Below are 23,460 nucleotides of genomic sequence, written 5' to 3' on the forward strand. Positions count from 1 at the left end.
ACATGTGTACAAAATACATGTGTACACACAGCGACCGTGTTCGCATCATGCTTTGTTTGTACCAATTCGCTTGTGTATGTGTTATAGGCCCTATATGTTACGTTACATTAATTGTGGCATTCATCGTCTATTGTTCGCGTGATTAACAGCCTACAGTACAGTAACTCATTGCATTACGAAGCCCTCATCACTTTCTTTGATTTTACACCGCATTATTTCATTTTATATTGTCTCGAATCGCGAGAGTACCACATTAGTATGTCGCAGCCTTGAGAAAATCTCAACTGCCCCCTCGATCTCTAAAGATTTCTCATCAGTCAGTGGCAGGACACCAGTATGTTAGTTCGGGGTATATTGGATGGGGAGACGAAGAGAAATGGCTTATCAAAAAATAGCCGACGCAGTAGCAAAGCAGGCAGGGTTCGGATCGTATTAACAGGCAAAGCGCGCGTGACCCAGTCTGTGACTTAAAAATACCTGACTTCCGGAATCGCCGCATTTGCACGTCACCTTTGCATCGCCTCGTATTTTATCGCTCAGTAGAAACAGCTCGAGTGGTCGTAAAATACGAGGTGCTGCGTTGGACAAAATTCGTGGCGATGCCAGGGATGTGAGGTGCTCTCAGTAGAAACACGCTCAACATTTTGCTTTGTGTCTCCAGATATATTTGTGTGGGCTATTGAATGAAAACCAAGCTATTGCAGTAATATAATCTGTTCTCACTGTTGTGTTAGTTTCCCATAGCTTCTATCTGACCAAAGTGTAATGATTAGTACATCAACATCTTTTGCGTGATATTTGAAGTAGCAGAGATATGTTTCATTGGCCATGGATATTTGTTTCTCATTCATCTGCAGGCTGTTCTAGTGTGCGTGGTTTAGAGGCGATCAGCCTTGATGTTGGCTGCAGCAAAACTACAGCAAGGAGATCTGACGCTGAAGGAGAGTGTGATTAGGTACCTGGACCAAACACATCAACTAGAATCACTCAAGGATACGTACACAGACATTCAGATTAGCCATGAAGTAAGTACTGTGTATGTTATGATAATGATAATGAGTATTTGAATTTGTGAAGTGCTGTATGCACCTTAACTTGGAGCTCAAAGCTCAGGAGTTTATATTACCAAGGACAAGTTCCCATCTGGTCATAATTGTAAGTTCACATATACTGGAGCCTTATTTCTCAATTGTGCTGACATTGTGCTTTATCTTCAGTATTATCATAATCTACCGTGCATTGTGGTTCTAATTGTCAATTGTATTATACTATTAAGAACTGTCTATTTCTAGTGTACCCTTGCATCTTCCAGCAAAGCATCGCATATACTGCCACCTTTGTCGATCTATTGTTTTCTGAGAACCGGAATTGGTGTCTTCAGTGACATCTGACAAACAATACCAGTAATTTTATAGGGATATTCCCTCAGAATTTCTGTTCCGCATGCCAAATCAGTGCAAATGGCAAGCTATTGTGGACCAGTTTATCTAACAATTAAGTTACATATTCAAAAGAAAGAGACTGTATGCCTCTTCATTGTCGGTATATGCTGAACATATAACAAAACAATCATAGAGGTTGTGAAGATTGAAGACCATTGCTTATTTTTGTAAGTGTGGTGATCATTCATAGCTCTTCTTGCACAATACTTTGTACGCTGTTTCACATATGACTAGCCATGGTGAAATGTGAAGCAGTTTGTGAAGAGGATTGGCATGTTTATTGGAAGAGCTACAAGGTGTATAGCAGGCATCTAGTGCAACTTGTCTATCACATCATACGCATAGCTACTAATTCAATTTCCGTGCCTCAGAGCCTATCCACTTTAATGATATCTAGTTTACCATGGAACCAGCATGAAAGTCTACCTTCAAAAAATGATAGTATGATGCGCTTTCAGTTTGACGGTTCTATCTCTAGTAATAATCATATAATATGCATCCATATCAGATATCATCGTGCTGCTGATAAGTCAGCTTTACTCTCAAATAAGATACTGTATACAAATATTTCACGAGGTTTTTATTTCCGCGAATGTCTCGAGTCAGCTGTAATTTGCGAGATTAAGGACTCGCGAAAATATTGACTCTGATCCAAATTATATGAATGTGGTGTGCGGCATTCACATTTGTCCGTTCAGTACAGGACTCCATGATCGCGAATCAAACCACTCGCGAAATTGTTGGGAAGTCTTGATTCGCGAAAATTTAGACTCGCTGAATATATGGTGTTGACAGAACATTCGTGAGAACACTATCAAGAATTTGAGAATATCAAAACAGCAGAGACTCGGGAGTGAGTGGAAGCATTGCTCCTACTTCCCTTTCCCTATTAAACAACATCATACAGGTCACAAGATGGGTTCAAAAGCAGACCTGTACTTAGTGTAGACATACCCACAAGGTTCTGTACATTCCCCTGAACAATATCCATAACTGTGCTGACCAAATATGAGCTGCAATGCAGAAATGGGTGTGTCCAGTTGAAGCTGTGCATGAAATACACACTTGGACATACAAACTGACAGACAAACAAACAATTCAATAACAATGTAAAGAGCAAACGGTGACAGTGTTCATGATTTCACTAAATCACAGTAGCCAAGTCTGAGACAAAGTTGTGTGTTATTTAATTCTTGAGGGGATTGATACATGCAGGAGAATAAGTGTGTTACACAAACTCTAATGAAGTTTCATCACTTCATGATTATCCATGGCAGAGGAGTAAGCTTTGTCTGTAACTGTTTGAAATTACTTTACCATACATTGAAGTGCCACCTTCTTAACTGTTTGTTTACTTCCACAGAAACAAGTCCAGACATACAGTTTCTGTATCCAAGTCAATCTGTCAGAATTATGCCAAGTTGATGGTAAGAAATATGTCATGAATATGATCTGTGTTGCTCTTGCCATGTTCAATTTTTTATAATTTCAAAAAATGCCAGTCCATGCATGAAACTTTTGTATCCAAAACAAGTTATCAGAATTATAGCCAAGCAGATATATATGATCGATATAGCACAGACTCATTTTCAAGGTCAGACCTCTATTATTGAATACATTTCTAAAAACTAAAGGCAGTAATTTGATATACAATATGTCATAATTCATATTAAATTCTCATTTAATAGTCGTGTAATATTTGAACTGTTACAATATTCCAGAAGTTTCAGAATGTGAGTAAAAAAATGCCACATTGGAAAAAATTACTGTTATGTTAATCCTACAGCTCAAAATGAAATCAAAACACAAGATTGAAATAGAAATGATCCTGCATGATTATTTCCAACCTGAAAAATGATAAAGAGATGATAAAGAGCTCTCTTTATCTTTAGATACCCTTGACAATGATATGCTTTCATTTGCCTTTCAATAATCAAACAAATAAACCAAAAAAGTAATGCTTAGCTGTTCTTTAACCTGCATCATCATGTTGTCATTTTATTACAGCGGACCTCGCAAATATGGTTTCAAACAAGCCATCGGATGCACATGTACTATTTCAGGAGGTATGCATTTTTCCACTGACTTTCACAGTAATTTCAGAGCATAATTTTTTTTTTCCTCCATGCTTTTTATTTGTTTATAATTCATATTCATTGATAATCTGACATAAGGAACAATTGTTGGCCTCCAGACATTTGCATGAATTACTAGAGAATGATATTAGCTAACACTCTGTAGTGATTTATCACACTGGATTGGTAATAGAATGAAAGTTATATTTTTCATACAATGGAGAAAGGGAACAAAATGAAGTTATGTTTTTGTGTTCAAGGTGGTTTTTAGATGCCACACTTGGGTCTGTTTCTTCCTGAGCTAGGCACTTCCATGATGTTAACTGTTGTAGCTCTGGTCATTTAATTTTTATGTGTATTTCTCTGCAATATACAAAACTGTAGATGTTGATTGAACAACTTTATTGTACAAAGTGAAAATCATTTCTAAGCTTTTGTGATCACTCAGAAAGTATGAAATATGTCTAATCTGATTCAATCTATGGAAATCACACTGAAATGTTCTAACTTATTATGAACATACAAAGTAGAAAGCAGATTTTTCTTTTTACTGTGACGTATTCTGTGAAGTACAAGTGTATCTTCTTTGTAGTCATGAAAAGATGTAATGAAACAAACTGTTTGGTCATTTGTGTTGGCATAGTACAGTGCACAATGAGTTGTTCAAAAGGTATGAAGATGAATATCTTGATGACGAACAGTGCATTTGTTTCAACTTCACTTTATACGTGTTTGCAATGAGTAGGTGTGTTACACAGCAGCAAAAGCACTTGGAGTTCTTCCGGACGGCATCAAACGAACTCAAATCCACGTTTGTCTCCGGCTCAGCGGCCTCCCTCAGCTGCCTGGGTGAGACGAAATCTCTTTAACCATAAACACTATGACCTCTGTGAAAGTACTTTGCAAAATCCAAATGCCGTTACGTGTCATCCAGTGATGGTGGTAGCTATGACTATACTTTTCAGGAGGATTGATTTGTTTTAGTGGGATTATTAGTTACTTTGATAAATTGAAATGAACACTTTACCGACCATCAAAGGGAGTCATGTGGACAAAAATAAGAAAACATGCTCAAATAATCTTCATTGATCATTCAACAAGATGACCATGAGTTTCAACAATTAGATGACTGATCATGACCATCTGTGGTATATGATATTTTGGTGTAATCATGTTCCTTAGGACTCTTTGCGTGTTGAGGACGAGACCTGAGTAATGTTAGCCCCTCCTCAATGGGTTAAATGCATTGATGTTTTATATGATAAAAGCAATGTGTATGTGGTCTCTATCAAGATCACTCCCAGGCACAATTTATCTTTACAGTAGTGGTTTCACTTGTTTTTATGCATTTAAAAATAATCTTGAGTGATCAAAACTTTCTTTACTTAATAACATTGCCAAGAAAAATACATAATGGACATTTGCTGATAATTGATTTAATTGGCTGTGACAAAGCTGCCTTTGGATGTCAATGGTGTGAAGAGCACACAATCAAGGATTATTTTGAGTTAAACTTTAGCAGCATTTGAAAAAAAAAAAAAGTATTTTCAGGAGTGTGCATATGCATGATGAGATTGCAGGTTTTCTTTTTCTTTCTTTCTTTTTTTTTTTTTTTGGGGGGGGGGGGGAGGAAGAGGGGCTGTAAGTGTTTATCAGGATGTTATTACTAAGAATTTTAAATATACTTTTGTCATTGCTTTCAGCTACCTACTGCACAAAAGAGATTTCTTTGGATCCAAGCTTGCACCCCGCTTTTACCAGTTTGTAGGCATCGTGTGTGGCATGACCGCACCATCAAAGTATACGTGAGTTTAAAGTCTTGTTAGAGCAACTTCATACTTTTGCTGTGTGCTGAATGTAGGACCTTGAGGAGACAGTTAGTGTCCATGTCACACTAACAAAGATCAAAGATTTCATTCGTCATAAAGCATTTCTAATCATGTTTCATTCCAATTGAGTGATTGTGAATGCGTACTTGAATTACATAATGTCTGCAATCAGCTTTCTCAAATCAAGTTTGCCTGGTCATGCTCTGAAGCATAATAGGCGTTGCGTACTGAATTGACAGGCTGTGCTGTTTTGTGCCAGTTGAGGAGATTTCCATAGCAACCAAACTTTATGGTATCTCTGTTGACTTTGGTATTTATGACCAAATAGTTGATAAGTTGCAATCTTTGTTGTGAACCATACTTATACACCCATTTAGTGATAAGTTATGTGTTTGCCTTATGGTGCAATGCTTGTATGCCTCTTCTCGTAGGTAATGCAAAGCTGTTTTATACTTTTTTTTGTGATATTCAATTTCATCAGTCGCTGTGCCAAATATCGATGTCCCATTCTGAAATGTTCGGGGTCAGATGACAATGTCTACATCAGATTTCACACAGCAGGAGCAAAGGAAGCCCAAACTGTAAGGTGAGACCATGTGCAAAGCATGTATCAAATGTCAGTTGACAAGCCAGCCAAAGTTCAGAAATCACAGCATATTCCAGTATTCGATTGTGACACACTTTGTACAAGTTTTATGCCATACAAGCAAGCCCACTCTGGTTTCCACTGAATGTGAGTTGATGATGGCTTATTAAACTAAGATAGCATGAGTCGGGTTTTAAAAAGGGAGGCGCCCCTCCATGCTCAATTTTATAGCATACTTTAACCCTTTCTGTGTCAGGGACTTAGGGCAATCTGTACAATGCTGTGGAGTTTTCTATGCTAATAGTCACTCGAAGCACACAAAGGGAGTAAACTTTAGCAAAATACTGGTTTCATTATGATTAGACATAAAAATGTGGTTGCTGTTCAATTTTGTAATCTAACCTCACTCCTTGACTTAAGCTGGGCTCATGTGTGGGGAACACACTTTCATTGAGCAGACATTAAGCGGTCACAATTTTTCGCAGCATGCAGATTAGATGGGATGATGATATGATGATTTTACAAGTATCATGTACACATTCATACAAATTTTAACCTGTTGAGGACGAGGCCCGAGTATCTTCAGGCAGGGGTCTATGGGAAACTCATGTTGTAGCAAAATCAGCCAATCCTCAATGGGTTTACTTAAGTTTCTTGTTTGATATGGATTCAGTAGAAAGTTCTGTCTGTACAATGTATTACTCTTTGGAGATGTGTTGATCTAACAGTGATGACATTTCAAATGAGAAGAGGCTTGCTGCATTATTAACAAAAAGAGCTATTTGGTGGTAGTTTCTGTGTACTCATGAAAGGGAGAGTCATGAGTAACTAGATAATCACTTTGCCTGATATACAGATGTGATTGTGAATAAAAATCACTATCACAGTAACACTTTATAGACTTTGTTATTAAACATTCTATGAATGATTTTTTTTTCTGTATGTAATATAGATTTTTGTGGTGCTGTTTGATATTCTTTTATCAAAGTCAAATTTTGTTAATGTAATCATGTTTCTATTAGAAGTGCGGTTGTAACATTTTGTCTCTCGTCAAGTCTGAATATTTTTTCTTTTTCATGGATGACTTTATACAGGAAAGACTTCCATTGCTTTTACTGTGGTTCTGTGCTGGTTGAAGATGTACATGGACGAATCCTTGGAGGTATGTGTGATAACGAAATGTTTATTTCACAGAGTTGCCAAATCTGCCTGTATGTTCTGCAAAAGATTTTTTCTGAAAACATACATAAATGTTCATGTTTTGGCAAGAGAATAAAAAAGCTTATTTATTTCACCTACTTTGTCTATATTGGCTGTTTGATTGTTCTTCAGATCCTCCCGTATTTGATACCAGTGAGTGTTGGCAGCCATGCATTTACACACAAATTGATTTGGTGCCAAATGTTAATGAACCTATCATTATTTGTACCATATTCTACCATATGTGAGGGAAAAATTTCGTGCCAAAAATCATTGATGTTGCATGTTATTAAAAAATGCACCAAAAAAAGAGAGGGGAGTATTAGGTGTATTTATCATTGTCAATACTTACATAAGGACTATTTGTATCAGTTTTTCATTAGTATCAATGTAACTGTGTCATATTTAATCCACCCGTACCCTTTACTCTGTATTCATCATACCTGGTCTTACGGCAGCTGGAATCACTTTTGTACTCAATGTGTAAGGCTTACACGTATTTGCTTCCAATCATGTAGTCAATGTTTGAATGATGTCTCCTATAAAGCTGAATAGCAGGTCTCATTTGATATGGGTTTCCATGTTTTGCCTTTCCTTGAATCTCTTCTGCTGTCAGAGAAAGTTGTTTTGAAGATGATCCCAAAGGAGTCTACCAATCCTGAGGATGATACATCAGTCTGTCACCAGTCAGTCACTGTCTATGTCAGAGGTATGAATTCCTGTCTGATTATTTTGATTGTATAAGAACATCATCATTACCATTATCATCATCATCATAATCATAATCATAATCATCATCATCATCATCATCACCAGCCCCTCATGTTTTTCTGGGAAAATATCATAAGAAAACGGTAAATGAGAAAATAAACATTTAGAACATTGCCAGTTCACAAAATTTTTTGTGGGGTCGTCATATACTGTAAACGTCAATATTTTCGCGCGATTAATTTTTCGCGCTGAGCGGCTCGAAAACGTATTCGCGGGTTCTTAAATTCGCGCTCCGCAGCAGGTTACTTTACTGTAGTACGCATTCACTGCTTTCATCCAAAGCCTCTGCTACATAGCTTGCTATGCCAGCGTACGACAAGCGACGTAGCGAGCAGCTCGACTGCGAGTACAAGCACTCAAATACGTAGTACAGCTGTGACTGTAGTACCGTAGTCACGGGGGAATGTAGCATCGGTGCGTGCGGTGCACACATGCATGCTACAGTACACAGCAATCTATCGTCTCTTCGCACAGTACTAGTAGCGTAAACATGCCTGTACATTGTACTACGTAGCAGTATCATCGATGAAGCGTACACAATTCATCCCGTTCAAAATGTGCATAGAAAATTGTGAAGATATATTCGCGCGTTTTTAAATTCGCGCTAGCCGAACGTAGCGCGAAATCCGCGAAAATTAATGTACCGCGAAAATTTCCACGTTTACAGTACTTGTTTTGATATACCTGCGCATTTTGCATGTACCCATTCATTACTGTAAAACATGATATATTCACGGCATGAAATTTTCGCGATTTGGAGCCGACGACCTTATTTATGACATGAAATTTTCATGAATTGCCACTGGCGTTCAATGCTTACAGTGTAGACAAGAACTTTTGCGTGCGTTTTATTTACGCGAATCTTGGCGCTCGCGAAATTCGCGAAATTAAAATGCAAGCGAACATTCCTCGTTTTACAGTACACAGTACACATAATAAAGCCTTTTGATTACTTTTGACTGATTGTTTACAGAGGACGCACAGGCATAAAATGACCATACACACCAAAATGAGGACGACACAATACTAAAGATATTACAAAGTTAAACGAAAAATTGTTATAAACTACAAAAAGTTTGTAGAGTCGTTCAGGTAAAGTTCAACTGAAGTTCAAGTTGGATAGTTTTGCAAGATCGCTCTCTCGAGTTACCTTGGTGCATCCACCTTTGGAGTTTTTGACAATGGTCACAACGTCTTGTGTCCAGATTTGGTGGCTCCTGTTCCTGATCATGGCCCTTTTTATCCTCCAAAAGAAATTTGATCGAGCTTTCGTTAAGTTTTCGTTGCTGAACATGGGAATGGCTGACGAAGAATGGCAGAGTTTCCGACTAGCGCTGTAGACCTTTTCAAGGATCCTGTAGTTCTTGAATTTCACGATGATGCTCCATTATCTTTTCTTTTGCTGAGAAGGTATGTTGGGCTGCAGGTCGTTTGGACCCCCATCAGGCAGAGAAGGGCCCAGGCGATGACTTCGATCGATGTCTCCGTCGTCCAGTTTGACATCGAGCTCGTTTCGGCAGATGTCCTTGATGATGACGTCTGTACTTTCGCCATCATCATCATCATCATCACAGTCATTGTCATGAAGGAAAAATCAGTCACATAACATCTTCTGACATGGCTAGGTCACTGATTCTTCTCTCAGCAAAATAAATTCAGAGTTATTCATTGAGCCCATTGCTTCCTTTTGATATCAGTTTGTTATGATGACAAAGCTGTGTATTTACGAATCATTTCTGTAGTTAGTTTTAGCACCAGAAGTAAGAAATGTCTCATTAACACCCCCTACATTTATCTTGTCTGATAATAAGTTTGAGTTTGTATAGCACTCTGACGAACTATAGCAATAGTTGTTTCACAGTGCTTTACATCATAATTATTGTCTATAGCACAATTGCTATATATACATGCACTCTATATCTATTTAATTCCTTGTTAATTGTATATACCCAAAACAATTTCAAACCTAAAACCAAAGACAAATCATCAAAATTAGTTAAGTACACCATTATAAAAACATATAGACTGTACCAATGAGACAAAGGAAACAGGAACCCCCTACCAGCACCCGTACCGCAGTGTGGGAATATATGTCTATTCTCTTGACATGTCGAACTGCCTGTATGGATAGTGCCCCATGTCATCGTCAGTGAAGAAGTGATCTTTTCTGGGAACAGACGCCACCAAATCCTACCTCCACTAGTCCAGAAAGGGAAATAACCACTTATCTGGTAGGGGGACCTATAGAGATAAGATAGAATAGATAGAATAGCAGAAAGAGGCTTTGCACAGAGAGATACAGACTACATGCATATCACATATATACAAAATGAAATGATATCTGACCGTAAATTGATTACAGATTGAATTGCTGAACAAAAAAGTAGAGTTTTGAGATGTTTCTTCAAAATCTCCAGAGAAGAGAACAGACGTATGAATCTTGTAGTGTCTCAAAAAATATGAATATTGTTAACATCTATTGTGTGTTGAGTACATGTACATTCACAAGGAGCAATAGAAATGAAATTCTTCTCAAATATTTCAGTGAACATTGTAGACATATATTAATGTAAAAACACTTCTCAAGTAAACTGTAAATGACCTTTTGTTTTCACAGATGAGCTCATTCCCAAAGTGATTCTTGGTAGCCATGTGAATGTGGTTGGCATTCCCGTTGTGGAATACTCGGGAACTAGAACATCTGTTGCATTTGAGGTGTGTACCTAATTTCTTGTTGTCTTTAAATTCAGTTTCAGGCCAAAAAATAAAAAATAAAAGGTAGTGTAAGAGGTAACCAAATGGAGCCCAAACATTTGTTTCTAGAGTTTCTAACAAGCACAATTTCCAGCATGCTTTTAAATCAGTCCTTACAGAATTTACTTTGGATGCTTAAAGGCATTGTTAACCATTTGCAAAAGAAACAAAATCCCAGATTTAGTGCTTCAAAATAGTTCTAAAATGTAAGGGATTGAAACAACCAATTTAAAAATTTGAATCAGTATAATTGATGTTAAGTATTGTTACATAAACAAAATATGAACAATAGTTATAATAAAAATGTTTCCAGACTAAACCGTCTCCAGTTATGGTTTAATGAGAAAAGTAGTGATATCTCCTTATATTTTGGGCTTTATTGCAAACAAATTATATGGTAGGATGTTTTGTGATACAACTGACCTACACATATGTATTAAAGATAATATTTAGAAAATTTTTTAATCACTGCTCCCATAGGTAAACAGGACCTTTAATGTGCAATAGTTTAATACTGTATGTTAGGAAAGTTGTCTATAGAAAGGTTCATGAAATATACCATTATTGTGTGTTTATTAATAAAGGAATTAGAATATAACTCAGTTGCCAGATTGTTTGACTATTAGAGTAGATGGCACTTTTCTGTCACATATGTAGGGAATAGTACTGAAGATCTTTCTGTAATGTGTGAGCGTTTGTGCAGATTAGTGAATTGTGAATGAAGTGCTGTAGTATACTTGAACTGATGAATTTATTGCATGTTTGATATTTTTGCCATATCTTTCAGGCTAACAACATCATTGTGGTAAGTTGTCAACTTTTTTTTTTTTTTAAGTAAGAAAAGTTTTTACCTTCTTTTTTTTTTAATGTAATGTGAATACCTCCAGACCATAATGTTTTGTTCATGAATATTAGAATTTCAAGTGTTTGATGTTGCAGAAGCATTTGTCACCAGAAAAGAAACAGAAACAAAAATCTACCTGAATTTTACCTAAGTTTGTAAGCTATGACACATATCATACATCTCCTTTGTGTGTTTAGAGCCACATATTGCTTGGCAGTTAAGCTGTTGAGGACGAGTCCCAAGTATACTCGGGCAGGTGTCTATGGGAAATGAGTGTTGAAGCAAAATCAGCCCGTCCTCAAGGGGTTAATGACTACATTGTGCACATTCCAATCATTGGAGCAAAATATCTCCAACAATACAGTCATAAGAATGTTACACTTGTTGAAATACACCATTTTTTTAAAATTCAATGTATGGATATTTCCTTTCCTACAGCCTAGTAATGAAGCACTGCATTTACCTATTGCCTTCAATAAAGTTCCCTAGGCAAGAATTCTAGTTGTTGCTAGTTTGGGCAAGCCTCCAGCAAGCTTTGTGGTCGTTCAGGCCAACTCTTGTGAACAAAACGTGTGGAATATAACTGCATTGCTGAAATGTTCCATTGGACTTGACCATTTGAGCATGTATACATGTAGTCATTATCATTCATGCCTTAGAAATGTTTTGTTTCTTCTTCTTCTTTTTCAGGAAGCTAACCCCACAAATCACCTCTCAAGAAACATTCCAGATTGTGTTCAGGCTCTACTTGCAGGTATTTCCCCCGCACATTTGTCCTTCCCCCTGGGAATATTTCCAGATACCTGTAGACATTGTTTCAAGCAACTTGAAGATTCTTGGCATCATTTGCGCATTCATTCTAAATGGTGATACCAAACAGTCCCCAAAAGTTATTTACTGAGGTATTTTGTATGTGTTATAAATATATGTACCACTCGCCCACCGTCAGTAAACTTCTGATTCCCTTTATGATTCCTTATGATTCAGTAAACTTATGATTCCCTTTTAGAATCGGTCTGTGGATTTTATCATATTGATCTCTTCTTCTATGTACTTCTATATCCTTGCATATGTTCCCATCTCCATCTCCTTTCTAGAATTTTCATCCTCAAATTGTGATAGCTCATAGCATATCTCTCTGTACTCTGCACACCCTTGGCTCCCATGTGACATCAAACCATACCTGTCCTTCTCTTTATTAGTAGTATCATTTTTCCCACCAAGACTGTTACATTATTTCTAATTCTATATCATCATTTCATCTGTTTGTTTGGGGGGTTTTTTTGTGTTATTTTTTGGTTTTATTTGTTTATGGTGCTCAGATAGGAGATCTTCCCCCTGGAGCTTCAGCACCAGCATGGCTTACCTCTTCGGCTCAGATGTTGCCCCGCCCGGAACATTCCACAAACTGAAACTCCACCTCCTTCTCAGCCTAATGCAGTCAACTGATCCCTTGAATGTAAGCCCTTCTAGCTTCCACTGGTACATGAGATTGTCTGCCCTTGATTTGCATAAATGGAAATTTCAGTGCATGTGATTTTTCAAGATTGCATTTTGCCTGTTTTTTATTCTGCTAAATCAAAATCTGATGTAGTATTACACATAACAAACAAAGAAATTTATGTGGGTTTGTGTTTTCGCACTAGTTTCATGTTGTGCGAAATGTGCGAAAATGTCTTCATACCGAAAATTTCCACTTTTACATGGTTGCTTTCACCAAGTGCATAGGTGCTAATATTTCTGATTCCAGTTGGTATGTACAACACTTATTGCAAAAATCAGAAGAAGAAAATGAGGTTTTATGATAAACAGTTTGTTTTCTAAAATTTCATTTAACATTTATTATATTGTGCCATTTCTTAATAATCATTGAATAGCTATACATATTTTGCCTTCAAAACGTGTTTGTTGCTGTGCATTGGTAGGAATAAATGTTTGTGTTCAGTAGAGATTGACAGTACTTGGTAAAGATTTACTGTTTAGATGGGGCTAAGCACAAACATGGGGTCAAACTCCCCTTTATTGCTTTCCGCAGGCACTACACGTGTTAGCTGTTGGCAGGGACTCCCATATTTTGAGCAGGCTTCTGAAGTATGCAGCATCGTGTGCCCAGAGGCATGTAGTGCATGGCTCATCCACGCCAGTGTTTGGATCAGTGCAGAAAGACACGCAGACAGAAGCTTGTAGCATTGATGGTAAGGCATCCATTCATTCATTTATTCCCACCTTGTTTCATCTTCAGTCAAGAGATGGTGGTATCTGTCGTAAGAATGTCAGTAGGGAAACTGATTGTCCATGTGGGATTCCAGTATTCTGTCAGATATTTGTCCTATTACATGCCTTTGTATTGGGAATGGCATATGGCAGCTGTTTTCATCCCTCTCTTTTTTTTTTTTTTTACCTTTTTTAGTTAGAAAACTCTTCTTATTTTATAAATGTTCAAGACCTCAAAATTTGCTGTATGACATGTATGTACATTGAGCATGCTGTTTATGACACAATATCAATCAGAGTTTCCATGGCCTAGCATACCTAGAGGTATAACACATGCTTTCTTCACATTTGAGAGTTTTGAATGCCTTTACTATATTTGCAGTGGTATAATGTATGACATGATTTATCGTATACATACATGTGTTTACGAGGCTGATTCATCACAAATGTTTGCTTGCTTTCATTTGTATCCCTAAATTCATGTTCTTGCTCCATCTGTTCAAGATCTGAATTCTGTGAAATATTTGTTGGATTCTATTGTCTCTGTGCTTTCTTGTTTCTTTAGCTGGCTCTGTGAATCTTGCACATCTTGGTGTTTGCCTGCTGGGTGACCTTGGTGTATGGAAGAAAGATTGCAGAGATAGACTCAGAATTGGTATGCACTATAAACAGGAATCATTGAAGTTCAGAGCAGGTGGCTTTGATATGCTTTTCTGAATAAATTAGTGAATAAAATGCGCATGGGTGATGTTTGATAATGAAGAACAAGAACTCTGTTATAATTTGGCATATTATGATTTGCTTCACTTTTTCTAAGAATTTGCCTTATCTAGAAGGGATCAGAATCTTTCTATTTCTTAATGACAGAGTATAACTGCAAAGTAGTGCATAGTCACCTCATGTTTTTCCCCTCTCGTATATTGTCATTTTATAACATCCATATGATAAAAGGTTATTTTGGTTTTACTAAAAGGTTCGCAGTGTAATTCATCTGTTGCAATTATGTGTTTATGAGCTGCAAAATATATAACTTCATCAAGTTTCATCAGCAATCATGCACCGAATACCACAGCATTTACAGAGCTTTGCTCGTTGTTGAGTGTGAAGTGAAAATGCCCTGTATTGTATCTGTCCGCTGTCCTCCCACATACAGCCACAGAGAGTGGAATCATCAGCCTGGGAATTCCCCGCAGTGTGGAGGCCGGCCCTCTGCACACCCTCACTCTCCCCCTTCAGTCCACCTTGTGGGGTTACATCGTCCCCAATGGCAAAGCGACGCCACACGCGGATCTGTACTGTAATCAGGTCAGTATTCAAGCATGTCTCGTTTTTAAGCAGATGGGATCATATTTGTGTATTGGATATTATGCTTATATTAGAGTGACTTCATCAAATAAGGGCACTTAACACCATTTTAGTCATTTACTGCACAATCCCAAAAGTCTATCGATGAATTAAATTCTTGTGTAATAACTGGTACTGACATTAGTCATGTGAAGATCTTAGATTATGACTATATCATTCAGTACTCTTATTTTAGATTGATATAATCTAAGATTTTCTGTTACTAGTTGCTCCTAGAGGAAGATGGAAGCACCCTATGCAGATATGGCATTTTGTCTGCGATTGATACTTGATATTAATGCTGAAGCTTGATTAGTTGTCGCAAGCCACAGCAAGTGTAGCACTATGTGACACCCACATGCAATTTTGCCATTGTGGATTGCAGCATCAACCCAAAATGTGTCGTTCATCCCAGCTCTGTTTCTTGTGTCAAGAAACATGATCCTTCATTACAACCAAGAGTTGTCCAACCATGCTGTGGTTGTGTTCTTATCCTTAATTAGGCAAATTACGTTAATCCTGTTGGGATTTACTTCAGGCTCATTATCATCATCTGCAGGGGAATACCACATTTTGTATATGCAGTAAACAAATAGCAATTTCTAGTATTGACGGAGTTGAGAGGTAGTTACGACAGTTCGTCTGAATGACATGAATGATTAAAAGTTTTGTCACAATGCATTCTTTTCAATGAATATTGCTTCACTTTGCAGGGCATTGATGGGAGATGCAGTACCATACCAGAGTGAGTGCATCTCTTTATTTTCATAAAACAAAGGATGATTGTTCTAATGATAAAACTTCTCATATTCCTTTTGGAATATATATGATTGGGTTAATGGATTGAAAATGAAATTAGTCAATAAATCTCTTTTAATGACTAGATTTGTTCTGATTCCATGATATGAATTCAATAAATTGAGCTGTAGTTCTAGAGAGGGCCACTGTTTGTTTTCATCAGCTGTAGAGAAGTTGTAGTGTGAAGTGCACCCACGATTTGTGTACCAGGTGGTTCTCCCTGTGTATAGAGTATGTCTGACTTGCAAAATGCCCTTTCATATTGCATTGTTTAGAAAGTCTACAAAGTAGTTCAAGTAGGATAGTTTATAGTTTTCCCATCTTGAAACTATATCATTTGAATTTTTTTTTTTGATGTTTCAAAAATTAAAGCCCCCCCCCCAAAAAAAAAAAAATGTCAATGTATGTTTTTCCATGAGTAATTTCATTCAAAAGAACTGCAAATTTGCGGAAATTACAAATTTACACTTAGCAGTGCATGTGACACTCAAAACTGTAATTGCCTCATTGCAAAGAATTGGACTCCAGTTTTAATGTTGCTTATTGTATGTTTGTTGTGGGTTTGGGAAATGCAAGCGTGCTCATAGTTTTCTTTCCCGCAGCAATGGCTTTGATTTAGTAGTTCTAAACGCTGTGACCCTCTCCCCCACCCCCCCCCCCAAAAAAAAATGAATTGCCATTTATTGCAAATGTGCTTACAGTGAGATGTATCTGATATTTTGTACAGAGGCTTCAATCTGGTATCAGTCTGTGACAACAATGACCAAAGTTGGGATGACTACAAGGAGGCGTGTCTCGTGCATAGAGCTCTGATGGGTGCGTGTGATGTCTCAACCCAAGATCAGTGTATCATCAGCCATGAAGATTTCAGAAAAGTAAGTCCTGGTACTGGTATTGACCATGTAGAGATCTATTATGAATGAAAAATACATTAGCGGTTGATATCATAATTATAGACTCGTGAATAAATTCAATTTTTTTCATTCGTTTACACCCAGTTTCATGTGAGTAGTAGTTCCACCAACTGATTTTTGGGGGTTAACATCAACTGTATCTGCTCAATAGTTGGTTGCGATATACTGTCATTTGATATAGATTTCAGTCTACATGTGCACTCATGTGTGTATGTGTGTGTGTGTGTGTGTGTGTGCATTTGGTTTATGGTGGTTTTCATTCGTGGTAATAAGTAAAAGTGATAATAAGAAATATATATTATAAAGTGCTGTAGTCCGTCAAAAATGATGCTCATGGCGCTGTTACATAACCAACATAAACGTCATGATTAATATTATTGTCATTTTCAATGATGTTGCCTTTTTTCTCCTAGTTCATCCTTCATGCCAGCCAGCAGAGCGTAAATATGACCAAGCCAGCCCAGCAGCTGATCAAGGGATACTTCATTGGTAGTAGGAGGGTTCGAACTTCATCCGTAAGGGGGTCGCCTTTTCCCCCTTCAGTTCTGAAGACATTGTAAGTGTACTATGTAAATTGTTTACATTACTGTATAAGCCATTATTTTTGTGCACAGATATTTTCGTGAATGAGAGGTCTGGGACATTTTTGCGAGATGTTGTTTTCACGAATTGAAATCGAGGCTTTTGTAAGTGTATTGTTAGCCTAGCACATTGCGACATTTTCGTGTGTTGTTAAATTCGCAATCCCAACAGTGATTCGCGAAAATACCAGCTTATGCATTATGTTTACCAAGAGACAAATTGTCTTAAATGCTTCAGAATGTTGATGCAATCTCTCCCTAGTCTGCTACAAAATTGGTTAACACATTAGTTCTCTATCTTCAGAAATAGAGAACTATTTTTTTCTTCCAGTGATCTTCCAGACAAATGTTAGGTTTTGGTTTTCACCTTTCTCTTATCTTGTTACCTCCGCCAAGGGGGAGGTTACGTTTTTGTTACTGTTGGTTTGTTTGTTAGTTCGTTAGTTCGTTAGTTCGTTTGTCCGTGTGCAAAATAACTCAAAAAGTAGTGAAGGGATTGGAATGAAACTTGCAGGAAAGGTTCAGAATGACACAAGTATAAAGAAACGATTAACTTTTGGTAGTGATCCGAGAATTTTGGGGGAATTTATGAAGGATTTTTGATATTTTGGCAGGTAGGGTCAATGAACTTGGGAGTTCAGGCTGCGCGTATTTGAGGTTTGCATGCGCACACTAAGGTGCGTGCTCTAGTTTCTGCTAGGCCGAGGCGCGCTGTGCAGCTGAGGGTTTATGACGTAACAAAGGCTTCTATATTAGGAAATCGGGCAATTTTTCAGCATGTATAGACCTATGGGTGGAAATCACTGATCTCTATGGAAGAGCCCAAAGAGCTTTTCCCCATTGGTAGAGAGGAGAAAAAAATCTCTTTGGGAAGAGCAAGATCATCGGTGGAAAGTAACTGCTTGGCCGAGGTCTGCGCTCTCAGAGTGCTTTCTAGTTTATATTTTGAAAAGGGAGGGTCATCTACAATGCTCAATATGCATACTCCATTTCTTATTAACTTTTCGTCATATGGCAGTGGTGCCTGTTGGTAATGTTTGATGACTATAGCTAGTCACCTGAGGCAAACTATAAGGGGTAGGCACCATCAATCTGTTGTGGGTATGTGGGGCAGACCACTTCACTGGGTTAGCAACCTATTTGTGAGGAAGTGAAGTGAGACCTTTTATGTATGTGAGTTTGGACTGTCTCGCACAGAGCACCTCCATTTCATGCCCTATCTGAGGGATGGAGTGCTTAGAGGGGAAGGCATGTTTACACCCAACAAGACTTGGGGGCCCTCAAATATTGGGGGGGGGGGGGGCTTGACCCCAAATAAATTTGATTGCAAGACCAACACACTACCAACTGAGCCACCTCACTGCCCTCATGTCTTTGAGCATGAAGATATGACTACAAAATGTATGTTGGGTATTACTTGCTCTCAGGACCTCCATGGCCAGTGCACATACCAAACTGAGTCTGCGGAGAGAAGTGACTGAGAATGATGCAACTCTTGCCATCTGGCTGTATGAAGGAACTGTCACATCCAAATATGGTGAGAGTAAATTGTGTCAGTGACCATCTTTTGTGTTTATAACTTTGAGACTCGGTGGGAATGACAACATAATACTGAGTGTGTAAGCCGAATCAAGCACATTAGTCGTCGTAGGCAAAGTGTATGTATGACTGGCAAACTGTGTAAACAAGTAATTGTCCTAGTATCATCAAAGATGTCAATTATATTTCATGTGATCGTCAGTTCTATTTTCATGCCTGTGCCGCAAAGTGTCACTGGAGGCATTATTTTTATCATTTGACTGTCTATTATGTAACCAATTTTGTGGACAACTTAATTTACGAACCATGAGGTATCCAAATGAATATGTTGCAAAATAAGAATAGCAATGTTGGAAAAAGTATTAATTCAGGCCTTTTTTTTTTTTCAATGGTGACAGGTCTTGTATTTGTAGTAAAAATAGATACTGGAGTTGATGAGTACAGTATCTCAAATAATATAGCAAATTGCTGAAATCATTTAAAGGGGATGGCTAGTAACCGATCAGTGGGAATCAGTGGGAATACTGAGGGATGATTGTTCCAATCCTTGTGGGATTCATTTAAGAGTACATTATATATCTACTGTTGTGTGAAAATTATTTGCTTCAGGACGGTCTCATATTCAAGTAATGTACAGATTAATGCCCCGTCACTGACCAGGGACGCTAACCTGGAAACATTAAACTGCACATTGCTTGAATATGAGACCATTCTGAAGCAAATAATTTTCACACCACAATCAATATATAATGTACTTTTAAATGAACCCCACAATGATTGGAACAATCATCCTCCAGCATTCCCACTGATTCCCACTGATCAGTTACTAGCCTTCCCCTTTAAGGGGCCTGTTACTCATAGATGTTTGTATTTTAAATTATCGCAAGCTACAATGATATAAGCAGGAAACATCCAGTCAGGAAACATCCAGTCCGCTTTGAGCATTGAAGCCAGTTACTATAGTAACCACAATCCCTGCAGTGATTGCTGACATGCGTATGAAAGGGACTCCTGATCTCCCATGATGATTAGCAAATGAGAATTACCATTTGTTAGTCTTTACCAACAGTTGTTTCTGTCTTTTTCTCCAATACCAGGTTACTCTGCACTGAATGTACACCCTCTCCCCCATTTCAGGGACGGTAATGTTGGTGGACACCTGGGCCCTGAGGTAAGAATCTTGTGTACCGGTACTTGTTTCTCTGATTCCTGTTTGCAGACATCCTAAGGACTTTTTTTCTGAATCAACCTTTGTTCTCAATAACAGCATACTTGTGTGTGTGTGCTTGTTGTCTGTTTCTGTGTCACTTTATTTCATAGAACTATTTACCTGATATTATTTGGTGGCATCATTTGCTGAAAGTAAAGCCCGCTTTCCATTACACAATCTGAGGTCTTACGACCTTCTAACTGTTGGTTTGATGTCACCAAACACCCAAGTGTCAGGTTATAGGACTAGCTTGCTCAACCTGATCGGAAGGTTTTGGCATGTTGAATTTTTTCAAGTGGTCGATAGTACGTTTATAGCTAGCTAGCTGCACGCGCGCTGTGTGCTACAGCGTGTTGGAGGCAGGTTGCAGGTCCTATTCAAGGTCAGGTTGCATAGTTTGCATTGCCAGGTCACATGACCTGGTCTCATGGTCGTAAGGTCGTAGGCCTATAACCTCGTGTCATGTAGTGTGAGGTGGGCTTAGTCCATTGCCAAACTGATTTTGCCATAGAAAACAAAGGTGAGACTGAGGCCGTCAAGCCCAAAATTTTCCAAGTTTTCCTGTCATTTTTTAAAAAATATTTGAGTGGTTACATCTGTTGCTTTTTCTCATGTTAAATGGATCTGCTTTTTGTAAATGATGCTCATAATTATGTGGTTTGTTACTGCACTCTGTGCATATGCCTACTTTACCAAATCTCTCTGTTACTCCTGGCTAGTACACTTGCTCTAAAATTAAATGACCTAACTAAACTTCATTTTTTGATCAGTGATGAGCAATCATCATTTGTTTTAACCCTTTTTTTGTGTGTGTGTCTTTGTTCCCACATGTAGAATGATCTCCGCATGGAGCAGTTCCAGCAACAATTGCTCCGATTCTGCAGCAACCATGATCCAGACTTCACTCTGCAGCGACCCGAGGATTGACCTAGATGTTTCCAAATCAGCCTTCAAACCACCATATGAAGGCACATGTTTACAGCCATGAGGGAAACCATACAAGAAACAAAGAAGGCTCTGACCCACAGATTCATGAATATGATACCATAGGAAAATGCAGCAAAGTTGTAATTATTCAGAAATTTGCTTTGGTCAGAATTCATGGGAGCTTAGAGCATTCAAATGGTTATGATAAAAGTGGATTATTATCACTTCTTCAAACTAAACAGCAATGTTTCAGTGTGAGGGTTGTAATTGTGAAAAAAAAAAGTAGTCTGAAGTATAATTGTTTTGATGCTTGTTAGATTAAACTTGCTACAAAATTGATACGGATTTTTAAGAACTTTCATGAAGTCATTAGCTTGTTTACACATTTAGATCAGTCTTTGCAATTTCTTACTTGTTTCTGTAGAGTTTTTTTTTTTTTATTAGTAATTTTCAAGTTCTTAGCATGGAGAAATCCATTGATAACAAGATTTTTTGCATGACAAATGCACCTTTTAGTGGCTTTGTTACTTTGCACAAACACAGAGTGTTAGTCCTGAATTAATGTATCAATTTATTAATACCTATACATGGAAATTTGTGGCAGTACACCCTTTCGATACTCTTTCCAATACACACGTAAGTGCCAAGATTTCAGGGAATGAAAATGTTAACAATAGTTGCCTCAATCAAACTTGAAGTGTCTTACATGGGATAGTTTCACAAAGTTTGTATCTTTTGGCAGACTGGTGAATTTCTGTTGGTAGGTGCCAGCCTAGTAGATTTTGTTAATGAAGTCTTTCACTCGAAGGTATTCTTTGTGATTGCTTGCTGGACAAGCATTGACAGGGTGAGTTGTGTTTGATTCATGTCTTTCTTTCTTTCTTTGTGGACATGCTTAGAAATGTAGACATGTGGAGTGATGCTATGCGTAGAGAAGATGTGCGAAATCGTATCTGTCAGTTGGTTTGGCACTCTCAAATGCACAGATACGCATGTATATCCCGATATCCCTTAGAGCCTTCCAAAAGACTGGTTCTGTAATGTATTCAGATTTCATGCATGCTTTGTTCACAAAAAAAAAGAAAGGCCCTCGACAACCACAATGCTTGTGGAGTCTTGCCCTTCCAGCAACAACTATAAAGTGAATTTCTGCCTATGGAACTTTAATAATGAGGGAACAGGTTAATGAAAAGCTTCGTTAATATATATAGGCTGTGGCAAAAGAAACATCCATAGATTGTAATGAATTACAGAAACAGTCTATTCTATGTGATCAGACAGATGTTTGTGACTGAGTCCCCTGTGCACATAAACAGTTTAGAGTTAGAATTGTAGATGGTTGTGGGGGTGGGGTAATCTGAGATGGTTCATTCTGTGGTTAACATGTTTCCTTTTTGTTTCAGTCATGCAATACAGCATGTGTAGTACTCATTGTCAAAGTAGTCTTCATGTTGAATCCTATATCTATGTATTTATTTATGTCCATTTCTTTAGAATTGTGTGTATTTTTTGTGATTTTTGGTTGCTTTTCAATATATGTTGATGTCATCCTTTAAATAGTTAGTCAAGTACAAGAAAAAAAAAATGCAAATCTTGCCAGTTTCAGGGTAGAATCCATGATTGTATCCTATATTTATCAATTCGAGAACATGTGTAACCCTGCTCTTGCGACTGTATATTTTAACAGCCTTCATTGAAAGTTAGAATGGTGATTGTCCCGAAGGGGTGTTTTGATTCATTCATGTGTGCAATGATTCATCAAAGTGTGTTTATGATTCAAGAAGGTGCTTAGGACGTTAGTGTGTGTTTTCTAGGGTCTAGGGTAGAGAGTGCTTTACGTGGCGAAAAGTCGCTTTACCATCTTGAATGCTTGTATATGCAATATCATTCAATGTCAACATTCAAATATTTATTTGTTGTTGTCTGTATATATTTTGGGACTATTCACTTTGCTTGAAGGTCATTCAATATAAAGAAATATTTCATGTCAAGAATGTGCCTAGAAAGGCAGATTACATTAAGTGCATTCATGTTTTCTGTATATGTTTTGGGATTATTCACTTTGCTTGAAGGCCATTCAATATAAAGAAATATTTCACGCCAAGAAGATGCATAGAAAGGCATACATAAAGTGCATTTTATCTGTTACATTCATCTTTGTGTATTTATGTCAGCACCAATTGTGTGTATTGCCGAGAATTGCAAATTTTCTGCATCTGCTCATCAGCTTTCTGGAAAAGCCTTTTACTGTAAAATGCTTGGCAATATCGTCTTATAAGGGTTGCTGTGGAAAAACTAGAAAGGTATATATTTATACAGGCGATGATATACATTGTATATGCAAATGAGAGGTCTATTTATGCAGTTTAGTTTTTATTTCTTAGAAAGGTGGTACAATGCAATTTTGAGAAAGCAATATCGAGATACTTTAT

General features: G+C 37.7%; 1 protein-coding gene across 1 annotated transcript in view; it reads left to right on the top strand.

Moving 5' to 3' along the window:
- The window catches only part of LOC139718281 (minichromosome maintenance domain-containing protein 2-like), a 34,030-nt gene extending 13,002 nt beyond the window's left edge, over window positions 1-21,028 (top strand). The window contains exons 2-22 of the mRNA XM_071629764.1: window positions 858-1,025; window positions 2,806-2,869; window positions 3,450-3,508; window positions 4,263-4,366; window positions 5,221-5,322; window positions 5,828-5,932; window positions 7,027-7,094; window positions 7,749-7,841; window positions 10,521-10,618; window positions 11,445-11,462; window positions 12,192-12,255; window positions 12,824-12,960; window positions 13,537-13,696; window positions 14,281-14,370; window positions 14,869-15,020; window positions 15,773-15,804; window positions 16,585-16,732; window positions 17,185-17,327; window positions 18,780-18,889; window positions 19,989-20,062; window positions 20,936-21,028. Coding sequence (XP_071485865.1) covers window positions 897-1,025; window positions 2,806-2,869; window positions 3,450-3,508; window positions 4,263-4,366; window positions 5,221-5,322; window positions 5,828-5,932; window positions 7,027-7,094; window positions 7,749-7,841; window positions 10,521-10,618; window positions 11,445-11,462; window positions 12,192-12,255; window positions 12,824-12,960; window positions 13,537-13,696; window positions 14,281-14,370; window positions 14,869-15,020; window positions 15,773-15,804; window positions 16,585-16,732; window positions 17,185-17,327; window positions 18,780-18,889; window positions 19,989-20,062; window positions 20,936-21,028 — 2,043 coding nt within the window. The 5' untranslated portion in view covers window positions 858-896. The remainder of the gene's footprint in view (window positions 1-857; window positions 1,026-2,805; window positions 2,870-3,449; window positions 3,509-4,262; window positions 4,367-5,220; window positions 5,323-5,827; window positions 5,933-7,026; window positions 7,095-7,748; window positions 7,842-10,520; window positions 10,619-11,444; window positions 11,463-12,191; window positions 12,256-12,823; window positions 12,961-13,536; window positions 13,697-14,280; window positions 14,371-14,868; window positions 15,021-15,772; window positions 15,805-16,584; window positions 16,733-17,184; window positions 17,328-18,779; window positions 18,890-19,988; window positions 20,063-20,935) is intronic.
- The last annotated feature ends 2,432 nt before the right edge of the window (window positions 21,029-23,460 follow it).

Source organism: Diadema antillarum, unplaced genomic scaffold (assembly GCF_040938485.1).
Source record: "Diadema antillarum isolate AM-2024a unplaced genomic scaffold, OU_Dant_1.0 scf00000092, whole genome shotgun sequence".
Classification (NCBI taxonomy): Eukaryota; Metazoa; Echinodermata; class Echinoidea; order Diadematoida; family Diadematidae; genus Diadema; species Diadema antillarum.